This window comes from Acipenser ruthenus, chromosome 10, assembly GCF_902713425.1.
Source record: "Acipenser ruthenus chromosome 10, fAciRut3.2 maternal haplotype, whole genome shotgun sequence".
Classification (NCBI taxonomy): domain Eukaryota; kingdom Metazoa; phylum Chordata; class Actinopteri; order Acipenseriformes; family Acipenseridae; genus Acipenser; species Acipenser ruthenus.
Window position 1 is genome coordinate 3,324,788 of NC_081198.1, and position 16,977 is coordinate 3,341,764.

General features: G+C 38.6%; 2 protein-coding genes across 12 annotated transcripts in view; both read left to right on the forward strand.

Annotated features, from left to right (window-relative positions):
* LOC117406665 (cAMP-specific 3',5'-cyclic phosphodiesterase 4B-like) overlaps positions 1 to 3,095 on the forward strand; it is a 100,755-nt gene extending 97,660 nt beyond the window's left edge. For all 5 annotated transcript variants that reach the window (XM_059031521.1, XM_034010880.2, XM_034010901.3 and 2 more), the window contains one exon: positions 59 to 3,095. In XM_059031521.1, coding sequence (XP_058887504.1) covers positions 59 to 427 — 369 coding nt within the window. In that variant the 3' untranslated portion in view covers positions 428 to 3,095. The remainder of the gene's footprint in view (positions 1 to 58) is intronic.
* A 10,637-nt stretch (positions 3,096 to 13,732) lies between these two features.
* Positions 13,733 to 16,977, forward strand: part of LOC117400713 (SH3-containing GRB2-like protein 3-interacting protein 1) — a 47,534-nt gene continuing 44,289 nt past the window's right edge. For 3 of the 7 annotated variants that reach the window (XM_059031522.1, XM_059031523.1, XM_059031525.1), the window contains exon 1: positions 13,734 to 14,152. In XM_059031522.1, coding sequence (XP_058887505.1) covers positions 14,110 to 14,152 — 43 coding nt within the window. In that variant the 5' untranslated portion in view covers positions 13,734 to 14,109. Of the gene's footprint in view, positions 14,153 to 16,977 lie in introns of all 7 variants that reach the window. The other 4 variants (XM_059031528.1, XM_059031526.1, XM_059031527.1 and 1 more) reach the window with 2 other exon arrangements.

Genomic DNA, 16,977 nt, shown 5'->3' on the forward strand with positions numbered 1-16,977 from the left:
TTGACTTCTCTTATTTGATTTAGCAAATGCTCATATTCTTCTTCCCTTGCCCTCGCAGGTCGGATTCATTGACTACATTGTCCATCCTCTGTGGGAGACATGGGCTGATCTAGTCCACCCGGACGCACAAGACATCCTGGACACGTTAGAGGACAATAGGAACTGGTATCAGAGCATGATCCCTCAGAGCCCATCCCCTCCTTTTTACGAGCAGGGCCAAGACAATCACAGCACCACGGAGAAGTTCCAGTTCGAACTCACGCTGGAGGAGGAGGATGATTCGGAGGGGACCGAGCGAGAGAACAGTCAGGGGGAGGACAGTACAAGTGAAGCAATCTCCCCCTCCGAGAACGAGGACATGGAGGATCAGATAGAAGCGACGCACATCGAGATCATCACACAGGACGCATCGCCCGTGGACACATAATGACAGCTGGTGGCCCATTTAAGGGGCTGTTGTTGTTTTCACAGGTTGTTTAAAAGGAGTAATCCTGCAATCCAGGTTGTAATGCCTGGGGCTAACTTTGGCAAGAGGAGGCTTCCTCGTACATGCGTTTGGAGTCAGAGGTTAAGCAGGGAAGGGATGAGATGAAGGAGCGCTCAGGAATTTTCTTCAGAAAAATGGACCTGATTTATCAAGCAATGTTTGTTTTGTTTTTTGTTTTTTTTTAAACAATTTTGGTAATGAAGGACAGGGGGGCCAAGTAGAAATGTTTACTGGACCAGCATGGAATTGCTGACACTACTGAGAGATTTTGTACCAAAAGGACATTTGTTTTTGTAATGGAATGTCAACAGGTAGGAGTATGAACTACTGACATACAGGTATTTGTAAAGAAAATAGTTTACTTTTCTGTAACATCTGTCCGAGGACTTGTGTGCCTTTTTTTACAGATTTGTCTTTTAAATTTTTATTTATTTATTGTTAAAACACAATTTTAGTATAAGAAGTGAAATGTTTTTGTAAAAACAAACAAAACAAACAAAAAAATAGGTTCAAGAAGAGAATCAAATGTTATTATTTCTCAAATTAAGAGATAATGCAAAGTCTTCCTTCTTTCTCACATTGGGCAATATCTGAGCATTGATCAACACAGACTTTCCACAAATTACCATTTATTCCCATTAAATCCATATATTTGACATCTTTTTTAGTATACACTAATACACTCTCCAGCATCACTCTTGTACATGACACACTCCACTGTATATTAAACTGCAACTGATAATTCTACCATATAAGAGATTACTACGTCTGTTTGCCATTTTAAGCATATTGTTTTATTGTACATATTTTAAAATCAAGGCAAAATGTCAATACTAAACCTGTAGTTGCACATGTGGTGTTCTGGTTAGAGCCGAGGACTAAAAGTCCTGGGTTTAGCCAGTGACAGCCCTGTGCCATTCAGATTGTGTAGACCCAACTGACCCTTAACTAAAAATACAAAAGGTATTTGACAGCTATGGCCAAACGTTTTGCATCACCTACAATTTGGGAATCGAGACAATTATATAAAATTTAATTAAATTAAAAAAAAATCAAATAAACTAGAAAATGATATGGCAAAAGTCTACCGAAATCCATAATAGTAGTACAGTATTTCATGGTAGATTTCAAAATGTCACTTTTTTAATTTGTCAGTTTTTTGTTAAGTATATGGAAAACTACAAAGTGGTATGTAATCCAATATATTAACGTAACATTATTCAGCAGTTTATTAACTTCATGAAGGTTATTCAACTTCATGAAGCAAAATGTGTTAATTCTATCAGGTGATGCAAAACTTTTGACCATAGCTGTATACTAAAGTACTGTAGATCACTTGTTGATTGGTGTGTGGAAGCCTGGATTCGTTTTTACACAGAATATGTAACGAATGTATTCCCCCTTTGGGTCAAGCTCACAATTCCAGTGATGGGGCATTACGAGGGTTTTATTCAAAAATACTCTCCAGTATTTTATGTTGTTCTGTTACACAAAAAAAGAAAGAAAAAACTAGTAAATCTACACCAGTCAAAAATGTATTGCTATTGAAATGGCATGTGGTGGCATTTTCACAGGCAGTTGGAATGATCTGACCAGCCTGGGCAGGAACGGCAATATCAGAAACAAATGTGGATTTCTACATATTGAAATCATCATAAGGCATTAATACTGCGGTCTGTTAGTTTATCCTTCAGCTGTGTTTGAAGTATGTTTGAGCTTGGGAGCGGACACCTCTTAGTTGTGCCATCCTTTTGTTTAGCCCCGCAACCCAAGCTCGTGTTTGTCCATTGCTGTTTATAACAGTGTATTTATTACTTTGTGTAAATAATATTATGCTAATTGTAAATTAATTTGTATTTATATGCATTAACATTGCCTGGAAGTTGGTCGTGTTAACGTATAGTAGACTCTGGAGGAGAGTCGCCTTTTTTCCGTTTTTCTTGTGTTTTTGTTTTTTTTCAAACGCACAATATTAAGGAGCCTGAACAGTAACTAAAGAGACATATGCAACCCAAGATTTTTTTCAAATGAAAATGAAAACTGACTGAAATCAAGCTTAATGTGTATTCGGACATTGTATTAGACCTATTTAATGCTTGTAGTATCTTAACTCAAATTATACAGCATTTTGAATGCAGATTGCTGATAATGCTGACAAACGTTAACAGGTTCAAGAAAGAAAAAAAAAAAAGTCTGCGTTGAACACTATGTTAATAAGATTAAAAGGAGATATTGATGGCATGTTACAATTTCTCAATACCAAATGTGAATTGATATGGAATACAAAATGTGATCTTATGTAATTATTGTGCTAATGTCAACTATTCTCTGACCAAACTTGTTAGCAGTTTTGAAATTCTAATTGTCAGTATAACATTGTAATCTATGTTAAAGCTTTTGGTCCAATTTGTGTCCAAATGGTTAGCCAAGATAGCACTATTATCTGCATGACCAATGGGTTTGTATGTCTGTTCAACACTGCGTTGTTCCAGGTGGTATTGTAATGTTTTTCCAACGTTTCACACAATGTATGGTATAGTATTGTATATTGTGTTAAAAAATCTTCAAATACTTTTCTATGACGTGATTAAATGAAAGCATGAATATACTTGATTTGTGTCTGTTTATTTAAATATCGAACTACAGTTCTGATGGTTTTGAAGAGATACAATTTCAATTGCAATGGGGTGGCTTTGCTGAAAGAGCATTTGAAGAACATTGCTGCAATGCAGGGGTACTGTAGACTGATGCAAACAGCTTGTGGGGATTTTAGAAAGAATTTCTAGACTAGCTATCCACTACATGCATGTAAATGTGTTAAGAGGTATACAATATCTTTTTTTCTAATTTTTTTTTTATATCTAAAACACACATTAATCTGGGTCGATTACTAATATTGTATCAGTAACATATTTGGTGATAAATGCGACAGAGAAATATCCTTATGCCACCATGTGTACATTATAGTGAACATTGTTTCCCATTGGTTGTTACGGTTTCCTAAAATCATTTCTAGGGGTCTCAATCATCAATAATTAAAATGGGAATTCAATCTGAAAAGGTCTATGAAGCACACGTCTACTGTATGAGGGCAAATATGGAATTCTTCTGATACTGTATTCTACAACAAAGCCATGTCATAGAGGTTTGGACCACACAAAGACTGTGGTTTTCTTTTTAAACAGTATGCTGCATGCTGTATATGGCAATAAGAGAGTGCCCAGTGCTTCATTCAGAAATAAAGACGACATTTGAATAAGCGCAGAGCAATGCCCACAAGTGACTGGAGCAGTTTGTGTACATTGCGAGAGGTACACTTTCAAGCTCTTTCCATTCACCACAGTGTTTAATTCCTTCTTCCAGAGTTCAGAGAGCTTGGGCTTCAATATGCTGACACTTGACGTTTTTTCCCCACTATAGTCGCTTGTTGCTAGGAGATGGCAAGGGTTTGTTTACGAAACAATGAAAGTCTGTGTGGTCGGTTTCCCACTTGCATTAGTTTAAAAGGGCAGAAGCACAAGCTAAAACTAACCGTGAAATATGTATATACACACACACAACATATACCGTGAGGTGATCTTTATTGAAAAAGACAGTAGGAGCAATGTACATCCTAAACACATGAAACAACACCAAAACCTTTTGCATCCCATCAATACTTTTAAGGTTCTCTAAGTATGTCATTGCTGGTTGGAGTTTCAAATGGTTGTTGAAACTTCCTCCTACAGCAGTAACCTGATAAGAAAAGCACATTCAGGCACTGCAATAACCTTGGAAATAAAAGTAGTAAACCAGCCAATAAGGACTTGAGGGGGTTGAGCATGCTAGATGCTTTAAGTTTCCTTAAAGCATCTAGCATGGGCAGTACTATTAGATAGCGTGGAAAGGGTATTGGAAGCCACCATACTGTACAGGAACAAGCCCAGGGGCTAGGAGTGCGTTGCAAGCCAGTTTTAGTCAAGGACCGGATAGCAGATCTGACTGCCGGTGAAGGCAAAGCGGTCAAGGCTGTCAGTGATGAGTCCCAGTGACAGTGTAAGGACAGGCTTTTCTAGTTTTTGTCCAACCAACATGGATACTTGCAGAGAGTGTAAAAAGACAAAACCTATGAATTAAGCGGAGGGAACACAAAGCCACTTTTTCAGGAACAGTGGCTTAAAACCTTCTTCCAGTAGACCTAGTTTGAGGCAACTTTGCTGTGTCAAACCCCATGTCTCCCCCGGTGTGCCATGCAGTGGCCTGAATCCTAGTCTCCTCAAACCAAGTTCCAAAACTGTTCACAGTTTTTCACTTCTGTGTTTTTAAAGTGGAGAACTGCAGAGGGACAAACCAATTGCTAACCTGAGCAGCTTTCAACTACAAATAGATGAGTGTGAGCATCATGACAGCGATACCATCCCAGGAAGACGGGTCAGGGGTTGGCTTCCTCTCTGCTAAGTGGAGGCAGACTAACTAGCCTGTCTGTCTGGAGCACTTCCTGATGAAGGACATTGATGTGTAATATGTTTTGCCTTTCAGTTATTTCTATATGGGTATCTCCAACAGAGCGAGGAATCAAAACATTTACACATGCAATAATGAACTGATAATATTTATTGGTATTACCCAACCACAAAATATAGTGGAATACAAGAATTACCATTCCAAGACTTTCTATGGAATGTGAGTGCAAAGAATCACAGCAGAGAAAAGAAAAATGCACACCAGTAATGCTAATCTGGATTGTTCTCATTTGTACTTAAAACTATGCATGGTTAAAAAATAAAAAAACACACACACACACACACACACACACACTTCACAGGGATGGAAATAAGACTCCCATTACAAAGCAACGAGTTTAATAAGACACACCTGAGCTTCTTACCTATACACTGGGACTAATCAAGCACATATTAAAACCCGGAATGGGTGAAACTGCTGTGCAATTAGCAGTCGTATTTCCATCCCTGCTTCCTAAATAATAGGTCCTGGTGGTAGAAAAGGTTAAGTGGGGTAATTGGATTATTTTTGAATAAATGGGTTTTCAGTTAATCAGGGACTCGAGCAATGCCACTGGTTCATTTGATGAACTGAAATGATTTGTGACATTTGGACTGGGCAGCTGCATGCCCACAATAAAAATCACTTTCTTGTCAGCAAGCTTTAAGCTGCAGTCAGTCACTGAAATGCAGAGATATGAACACAATGGAGAACGCAGTGGCATTCCCACACAGTGTGTGGTGTGTGCGTCACAAAAGAAAAATGGAAAGGCTTCTCTGTTTTAGAAGAGAAAATCCACAACAACTGCTGATGCATTGCTGTTTAATTGCTTAAAAAGTATAATACCCTATACCAACATGCAATACATACAATACATTCTACTGTATTAAAAAAAGGAATGGTCTGTCATTTCTAAACAGCCATTGCCAGCGCCTCTGTGCAGGGTACATGCTGTGTTTCTCCCTAAAAGCTTGGGCCAGTTCCGACGAAGCGTTGGCATGACAACCATACGAAGGCTCTAAATTTAATCTGCATTTATCAGGAGGAGATGCACAAAAAATACTTTTATTTCAGTTCCACAAAAGCTACCTTCTGATAACTGTTTAATTGTAATCTTCAGTAATACTCGGTAATTGATAACCAGTTAATCCCTTGACCACTATAAAAACCAACAGCTTTTACTGACCGGGGTTGAGAGTGGTTAGGGGGAACGAAAGATAGATAGACAGACAGACAGACAGACAGACAGACAGACAGACAGACAGACAGAGACCGAGCCCCAGGGATGCTAAAAAGACAATTGCTACACATGCTGGTAGCGTAAATCAATAGAATGATCAAAAGCAATCGCCTTATCTCCCAGAGTTCGCAGGGAAGCTTCCAGCAGCGTTCCCGTGAAAGTGATTCAAATCAACAAGCTGCACACACGAGGGTAGCCAGCTGTTTTATAAGTTCATTACCACATTAGAAAATGTAAAAGTTGGTCTAAGCAAATGGAATGGGAGAGAGAAAGGAAATGGACTACATGACCAATGCTCATGCCACCCTCATTTAAACACAACAACATGCTATGGCTACATCGTGGGTTTGTAGATTTGCCACCATTACCTAAAGGAAAATAAACTGCATTTAAATTACCAAGGTCATTGTGGTATGTACTGTTATTTTTGTACTCCTGTACCAATTATGAAAAACAGAAGTTTCCACACCCAGAATTATTGCTCACCAAATTACTTATTATTGACTGATTAGTTCAAAGTTAAGAGAGACATCCATGTTTCGGTGCAAAACGCATCATCATCGGGATTTTAAAAAGCAAACGGTAGGACAGAAATAATAATACAAACCACAATAACAGAGCATATGAGAAAGCAGATAAACCAGCTAGTGATGAAGTAGGTGCAGATCTGGAACTGCTCTTCGGATGATTCACTTATTGAGTAATAATAGAAACATTTAGTTGAACTCGTGTACATCTTCATCACAGACTGCTTGGAGCTACAGCAGAACAGCTTTCGAAAGCTCTGTGCAGACAAACACCTCACACAGGAGCAGAATGAGAACAATAAGGAGTCCTGGGGAGAAGGAACTCAACTGGAAAGAAAAGGTGAAAAACTAAGTGGACACCATCCATCTTCCCACAAGACCCAGCGTGGGTCACAGTAAAAAGCGGGAGGAAAACAAATAATCTAATGACTCTTAATTGTAATAAAAATGACGCTACGCTTTGCCATATAAAATATCTGTTATGAACAGTTCTAAAACTTGGACATTAATTAATGACCCCTTTTGTGAATGTGACAGATGGAAACACATTGTTGGTTATATAGCAGTGTGGCATCTATACGAAAATGCATATGAGAGAACTAATTTGTGTATGTATTTTACTCCCTAATATATAGATGTATATTAAAATGAATGTGCATATAGCTGTATATTTATCTATGAAATCATTTACATACTTGTATTATTAATTGATCCATGTACAGTAATCAATCTGTTACTCTAAAGGTGTGCTTCAATATAACCGTGCATTAATATAATGTGCACATTCATATAACAGATATTAACAGAACAGTTGTTTCTGCTGCTGTTATCTGTAATCAACTCACAGCCTTTTTTCTTTGTTAAATCTAGTGAAGGAAACTTAAATCTAAAAGACCGATCTTGGCGCTTTCCTGGCTGGAGCTGCCAGCGTCCCTGGCAGGGAGCCACGTAAAATAAAAGAAGTGAGGCTGGCAAACACCATTCACCAGAGAAAAAAAAAAAAACAGCTGGTTAAAGTTTATTACATGGCTCTGTGAGGAAAATAACCTGCATCTGATGTGTTGAGGTACAGATGGCTTGGATTGAAATCAGTCAAAACTACCCAGCATAAAAAAAAAAATCTTAAATACAAATAAAGTAATATCATTTTAATACCCACTTTTAGGACCCCAGGTGTGCTTTTAAGGAGAGGTTTGAGAAATCTAACTTACAAATTCAGAGAAGTCAGTAACATGGAAATCAGTTTGGATTATTTTTCAGACAGGCTTCTTGAGTGTATTAGGTAAACGAAGCCCCAATGTGTGTGTGTGTGCGCAGGGCATACTGGATCATACAAACATGCAGCCTGCATTGAATTGCACGCACTACAGAAGGTAGACACAGCCTTCATAGTCTATCAACAGGCTGGAAGATTGCTGGCACCATTATTATTATTTGTTTATTTAGCAGGCTCCTTTAGCAGAGACTAGGGTGTGTGAACTATGCATCAGCAGCAGAGTCACTTACATCTACGTCTCACCCGAAAGACGGAGGTTAAGTGACTTGCTCAGGGTCACACAATGAGTCAGAGGTGGGATTTGAACCGGGGACCTTCTGGTTACAAGCCCTTTTCTTTAACCACTGGACCACACAGTCTCCTGACTGATTAGACCATTCATGCTGACCCCAGAATGAATGCCTGTATATTTAAAATATTATTTCCATCTATAGCTATGGCCAAAGGTTTTGCATCACCTAGAATTTTAGGATTAATTGAGACAAAAAAAAGACACATGAACAGAATTTAGATATTTTATTTAACATCATGTTAACAAAATGATATTGCAAAAGTCTACCGTAAGCCATAATAGTAGTGCAGTATTTCATGTTAGATTTTGAAATGTCACTTTTTTTTTTTAATTGGTCAGTTTTTTGTATATGGAAAACTACAAAGCAGTATGTAATTCAATACAGTATGTTAATGTAACATTATTCAGCGAGTTTCATTCGACTTTATAAAGCAAAATGAGTTTATTCCATACAGTGATGCTAAAGTTTTAGCCTTAGGTGTAGGATATGCAAATATAGTCAAGATAAGGTAATTTTATATATATATATATATATCATGGAATGAGCCACACAACGGCTGTTTCTGGTTTAAGTAATGAGACCACTCAAATTGTTTATCCCATTTTCAAGGCTGCTTGGGGGAAGCATATTGCCAACCATCAGGCTTTGAAGTTTGAAATGGAAGTGTGGGAGGGCCCAACATTCAGTGCAATTCCTGGAAGAGGCAAGACTGCTGCAGATTCAAACCTCTGAGACACTAGAAACTGAATGGCAGCTTCTTTTTCTCACAGCATATACAGCAATTCTATTATACAGTATATACAATAATTCTCTTATACAGCATATACAGCAATTCTATTATACAGTACATACAGCAATTCTATTATACAGTACATACAGTAATTCTATCACAGCACATACAATAATTATATCACAGTATATACAGTAATTCTATCACAGTATATACAGTAATAATTTTACACAGTATATACAGTAATGCTATCCTACAGTATATACAGTAATTCTATCATACAGTATATAGAGTAATAATATCATACACTATATACAGTAATGTTATCATACAGTATATACAGTAATGCTATCATATAGTAATTCTATCACACAGTATATACAGTAATTCTATCATACAGTAATTCTATCACACAGTATATACAGTAATTCTATTATACAGTAATTCTATCACACAGTATATACAGTAATTCTATCATACAGTATATACAGTAATGCTATCATACAGTATATACAGTAATGCTATCATACAGTATATACAGTAATGCTATCATACAGTATTTACAGTAATGCTATCATACAGTATTTACAGTAATGCTATAATTTTGCACTGAAATAGAATTACTGTACTTTTATGCTTTCCTGCAATAAACCAGCAAAAACTTTTATTTCTAGGATTTGAAATAGATTTCTTTAATTACTCTAACCAGTACGTTCTTTCTACCTGACAGATTGCCCTGAATAGTACAGCAAGTTGCAGTATATTAATACACCATTTTGGTTTGCTAGATAGATTTATGCATGTGCATTGAGATATATATGTATTACATTGGGCATTACCAATAACTACTGGTATTTTTAGCTATGATGGTAAAACACCCATTTCAGTGTCAAAATGCTTATGCCTTTGTTTTATTATTACTTATTTATTTAATAACGCAGAACCCAATCAATAATGATGGCAGATGATCAAAGGTTCTCTTGACCATTTTTCCAAAACTTAGTTAGGAAAGGCTCAACTTTGGGTTGCAGAAGATGTACCTGCCCATCGTTCTCATTTTCAACTGCATTAAAAGCATTTGCTCAAACACAAAGCACAACCCTATCATATAATACTCTCACTCTATGGACCCTTAAGCACAAAAAAAACAAAGCTAAACACAGTAATTTAACAAGAGACAGCGGAGACATTAATCACCGCTTCAACAATAAAGGATGTAGCAGCCCATACTGTTTCTATGACTACAGGTTTTATTTCAGGGTATCTGACCTATATTTTACAAGACAGAAACATCCATTGTAAAATGCACAGCTCTATTAAATTCTGGTACACCAAGTACATGTCTTCGATAATAACTGGTGATACTGTGGAGTGCCATGGTAAGAAGAGTGCCAGGTGTTAAATCAATGTAAAAGCAGGCATGCAGGATATTTACTACGGGAATGTGAATAAGCATAGTAACAGCAGAATTTACTGTGGTAAACATGCACTAGCAATATCAATAGCTGTATATGAAACAGACAGTAACAGAATGCAGCCCTATCAACAGCAGTTAATACAACATGTCCTCTCAACCAGTCAACAGAACCCAGTGTGACACGATCTCCCTGTCATACCCAGTTAACAATACATAAATCACACTTTAAAGATCATCTTAATGTTTTTCAATACCCCCCCCCCCCCCAGTGCAACTCCCTGGATAGGTTTCAAGAAATTAGTGTTTGTTATGACTTGTCAAACAAATGCTTCCCTTAAGATTTATCTGATAACTATAACTGTGTCTGCATCAGAGTGCATACGTGCGTGTTGGAGTGTGGCTGGAGTCAGAGAGGCGTGTTATTTATTGTCTAGATTGTTATATTACTTTAGCAAATAGAGATTCTGTTGTTTTTACAGTAATTACAAACTCCACCCCAGACTGAAATTGCAATGTCTAGTGATGCTTTCACACAGCACTGCCAGTAGACTTGGAATGCACTGGGAGCATGGTGATCGGGAAACTGTTCTTTGTTGGGAAAGAGGGGCAGAAATAAAGGTCTTTCACATTTGTGACAGACATTCTTTGCAGTGTCCCAAGTGTACATGGAAAAGAACACTGGCTGCTGGCTCTCAATAGCGTCACAGATTTTTACAAAAGGCCTTATTTCCTGGTACTTTTTATACTTCAGATGAACAAGCGTGTCATAACATACATCATCTGCCATGGCTGTTCATACTGAGAGCGATCAGAATGACATCCAAGTAGATGAAGTTGTAGAAGTTGCATTACAGTTGTATAGGCGGTTTTCCAGATTCAGGACAGCTGCCTCCACTGTATCCCTGGTTCCCCCATGGGGGGTCATTTCCTTAAACGCTCACGTATTAGACTGTGGTTTTCCTTAGTTCAAATGAACAGCCACAGTCACGATTCAGAATGTTGAGGAGCATGACGGAGCTGCTCTACATAGGAGACGGTACAGAAGCTCGGTTCTTCCCTACGCGTTAACCAACACACGAGATTCGATGGCTTGAATATTAGGGGATGCTTTTTATATCCAGATTTGGGTTAGTCATGGACATGCTTCCGTTTCAGGTAGGCGCGTTGGGCAACGAAAACAAATAGTCATCCTGCAACACGCAGGACATCAAAAACCACACAGAAAAATAGTTCAACCCACAGTTTCGTCATCGTATTCCCAAGAAAAAACGCTGCAGCTAATCTTACGTTGGTTTTCATCCGAGTAGCACCTAAGAATACTGAAAATCTAAACAGGTTAAAGTAAAATAAATCCAGTCATTGTCGGATCCTAAATTTATTAAAGTACAGTATATAATTATAAACATTGTATATATATATATATATATATATATATATATATATATATATATATATATATATATATATATATATATATGCGCTTCAAACTGAATGACTATTACTGTATTCTTTAGAAATATCAGATAAAGGTATGCGCATATCTGGTCCAATCTGTGTCAACTAAATGCACTTAAAATATACCAATTAGGTTGTTTAAGGTACAGAACTATACAGTATAAGCACCACAATGCCCCCTGCTGGATTAAAGTAACTACTAGCCCTTGTTTACAGCCATAGAAAATAATCTTACAAAATGCTGTAACATTTTAAAACCAATGGGGGGCTCCCTAACCTTTCAAATGGCTAAGATACAGCTACTTTTTTTTAAAACCATACCTTTCATGTATAAAGCATTTTATTAAGTATTTTGACATTTCTATATAACTTTAAAGGTAATTCAGCAGTACAGTATTATTATTATTGTTAAGGTTATGGGATAGACGTCACTATATAGACCTGGTTTCAGGAGCAGCTCTTCTTGAGAGTTGCACATTGAAAAGAGTCTCTTGTATAATAAGACTCACACAGTGATGTTGGAAGCTGGGGACCATGCACACTGCAAGCGAGCTTCTTATCCACTACACAAATAAAAAGATCCAGGAATGGTTAGAGAGCTTTTAACCTGATCTCACCAACAAGGGTCAGATTCCGTAAAAACAGTAGATCACACAACACTGCCCCCAGCACATGGAATTGGATTTAATGTACCTCTAGAGCCATTGCATGGAAATGGTTAAGCAAACACAGGCTGCATTCAGTCTACTGGCTGCACAGGCAGCACTCTGCTGCTTTGTGGGGAGGGAGGTCTGTCAGAGGCATGACAGCAATACTTGGAAGATGGGAAAGCAGGGGTGGGTGTGGCAACTGATCTCAGCCTTTATTTAAACTTCTCTTCCTCTCCCTTATCTTTGAGCAGGAGAGCTCATCTAGAGAATAAAGTGATCAAGCAGACTCTGAGCTTCCATAAAAGGAGAAAGGTATACACCCTCAGGAAACGCAGGCGTCTCACATCCCCAGAACAAAGACATCACATCCCCAGAACAAAGCGTGTCACTTTTAAATATATTCTGATAGGAAATCAGCAGACTGAAGAAGCAGTAGGAAAGTACTCAATCTGGGATATATTCATTCATTCACAAATTCATTTTGCCAATGCTTTGCTCAAACTTGCATGTTTAGCCCATACAAAATGGTACAGTATGTGTTCTTCCAGTTGCACTGTAAACTGAATGACAGTCTTAGACCTCCACACCACTGCCTGTGGTCAATTAGAATGTGGTCTCAGCTGTCTAATAAATTATTCATGAGACAGGACAGGCAGGGTTCACTTCAGTGTAAGACTGCTCAACTGCTGCCAGCTTGGACCCAATCTCTTATTTTAGAAGATCTTGAAAATCAGCTGCAGAAAGCCATAGACATACACACACACACACACACACACACACACACACACACACACACACACACACACACACAGACACACCCCCCCCAGACACCCCTCCCCCAGACACACACACACACACACACACAAACACCCAACCATACACACACACACAAACACCCCAGACACACACACATGCACCCCAGACACACACACACACACACACTGAGACACACACACACACACACTGAGACACACACACACACACACACACACACACACCCCAGACACACACACACAAAGTGTGAAAAAAGAATTGTCAAAAACATAAAATAACATTTTAGTGAAGGTGCAGAGGCACCACGTCATGAAATTTCCTATTAACTTTTCCAAATATAGTTAGACAAGTACAATACGTACTGCTTTAGTCACAGACCATCACAAGTACAGTATGACAGACCTTTAAGATTGGTTGGCTCCTGTTGGCTTGCTGCAAGAAACAAAGGGTTATCTTAATGTCCCATTTGCCTGATCAGCTTTGCCCCAGGAGACAGGCGTCCTACTCCTTGTTGTTTCCATTGGGTCAGTCGCAGGGAAGGGGGTAGAGTCACCTTCAGAGGCACTGCTTTGCACATTCCCCTGATTGTCGCTTCTTTCAGGCTTTGCTATCTGGCTGTACACCACAAAGGGAAGCAGAGAGCTGCATTGCATCCCAGGGTTTCAGGGTTTTTTTTTTTGGTAGGTTTGCAGTAGTTTTTCAGTTTCTTTGTGTCTGTTTGTATTTGCACAAGCTTCAGCCTCTGAAATGCTCCCGGAATCAATGGATGTTATTGTAAATGGCTGAACAACTGTGCACTGGTTGGCTACACATCGTTGCAGGTAAGGGAAGATTTTTGTTTTCTCATGCGTTTAATTCTTTTTTTTGCATTGGCAGTACTGAAGAAAGAAACTGGGCTGAGGCACTAAAACGAGTACTCTGTATAGGAGGGGTCACATTACAATATACAGCCTACTTAAAAGGACAGCTGTGTTTTTAAAGTACACTTTAGTGAAAGGCTTGATCTAGAACTGTAATAGCCTTTGCTTTCAGGTATTACTGTGTTTGTCTTTTTATAAAGACATCTATGCTGTATCTGTTCCCTTTGTTAATTGAGGTCTACAGTAGTTTTTATAAAGCATCATATTTGTAAGGGTGCCCTGCACCTTGTTCTGTAGGAGTTTAGTGAATGCTGTATTGTGGGTGAGGAATAATTGAGGCCTGCCACCACCTGCCTCTCTGTCCTTAAATACTGCAGACGCAGGCACGCTCAGGGCTTGTTCAGTTGATTCTCTAGCAGGCAGCATTTTAAAGGGTGTGGGGCAGAATATATTATCACACAATAGGAAGTCTTGAATTGGGTTTGAGCAGTAATGCTTGAGTCGCGCAGCATCAAGTGTGTGTGTGTGTGTATATTTATATAAAATCTTGTTCATGGGTAATAAAAAGGTCATGTTCTTTTCATGCGTTTCGGCTGTTTTTCACCCAGTTGTACTGTCCCCTGAGAAACACCCACTCAATTCACATCAGTTGCAATTGAAAATCCAATGAAAAACAACAACATCTACAGTAAGACATGGCAAATCCATGCACATCTATTTTTGTTTCAAAATGTATTTTGTTTGACTATCTGTGGAGTCAGAATATATTCAAAATGAAAACAAAACTGACCCAAAGCAAATACACACTTTTAAATATGGCACCACCAGCAGTTACTGATTCAAACTGAATGTCCTACAGCGTTTATTTTAGTTTTGAGGAGTAAACCACTGCATGCACACCCAATCAAATAATAATGCACTTAAAAGTAATCAGTAACACTTCCAGGGGAGGGCAGTGTACTGTATCTGCAGGATCAAGGCAAAGGACTGCTTTTCCTGGTGCACCCCTGGGTTTCAGATCAGCACTGTGATATACTGTATTACCAAGTCATCTTTTGATTCATTCCTTGAGTATAAATAACTTGGCATGCTCCATCAGAGTTCAAATGACCTAGCTTTCATCTTGGCATGCGCTATAGCAACAGGAAACTAGAATCCGATAAGGGATTTTGTATTTAGGAGTTTGAAACTGTTGCTGCTTTAGCAAAGGTTTACTGAACAACAATCTGAGGGAGCCACAAACAAAGACATGTATACATTGTCTGCCATAATAAAATATAGACATGCACCGAATGGACATTTGAGTTCATTTCTAAGCATGTCAAAGGTCCCAGGAACCTACAGCATTTGGCCTTTGAAACCTAATGCCGTATGCAGCTGACACCACTGTGGTTCAAACAGTGTTCAGCATTGCATGGTAAACAAGGGAGCAGCTGAGACAACATGGTGAAAGCAGGGATACGGTTTCATAACCTTCTCAAGTATAGAAACTTCATGTCCCACTGCTCAGCAGCAGGTATCAGGAGCTTGTTTGAGAGGGTTACAACACAGACATGTCAAAGGCTCTATTAACAAGGAGAGAATAGCGGGCTCGGATTTGCAGGTACAATACATTTGGAATCAAAATATGTTCATACAAATAGTCACCAGATGGTGCTATATACAGTGTAACAATCACTTATTTCTACATTTAAAAAAAAAATCTTCTGACTAAGATCTACAACAGTGTAAAGCAGCTGCAAGTTAACTGTTATTATACGCACAAACTGCTTTACAATACATGACTGCTTAGACGTATCACTAAAAGTGGTATACACCATTTAAACCAGAATCATAGAAGTTATTAAAAAACAGAAAATAATGAACATAACAAGAATGAGCACAGTTAGTTGCACCTGCAACCCTCTTGTACCAAAAACTGAAACCAAAGAGGTTTCATAACCACTTGCTACTTATTAAAACTGCTTAAAAACAAATACCTGTGATGGAGGGACACTCCGATTGTAATGATCCTGCTGGCAGGACTGTGAACATTTAAGAGTACATGCAAGTTTAGGTGCCCCAGCCCTCAAGATATAACCGCTGGTACAGCACCCACAATTCTAAAGATGGGTACAGGCGTCAAAGCATAGTAAAACAATGTTCATTTGTACTTTGAAGTATTCTGAAACATAGAAAAATACCCCTGTTTTCAGAATAGTGTCTCTTAGCGTGACAGATGATCAGTAAATACCTGACACAACAGTATCTGAGGCTCTAAACAAGAGGCAGGCAGGGAGCCCTAAAACAAGTCAGAATGATATCCAATGAGCACGCAGACTTATTAAAGTTAAGCGCTTCTCCTCCAGTCTCAATCTTACCTCACCTGGCCATATTTCAACAGAAAGCAAGATACATAAAGAATAAAGAAATCAACTTCCCTGCTATGCAAACTTCTCCTTCATTGCAGTCCAAGAGAAACAGCTCCTTAACTCCCACGGGTTTGAAAAGCAATCCTTCACAAACACCCCTCCACGTGACACAAGGCTGGCAACCTTGGTATATTTTTTTTCTTGTTCAGCCATGTAACCGAGCAGTGCACCTGATAATCGATGAATTAGTTCAATTAAATGTTCAATTAAAGGGACAGGTGCCTATTACTTTAAACAAGCCAGGCTGCCACAATGTGTGCAGCAGTGTATGTTTTGTGATGCAGATATTGCACTCCTCCAGCTGATCTGATCCTCGTGTTATCAGTCTCGTCAATGCGGTCTGGGAGCTGAATGTTTTGCTATATTTAAAGTGTC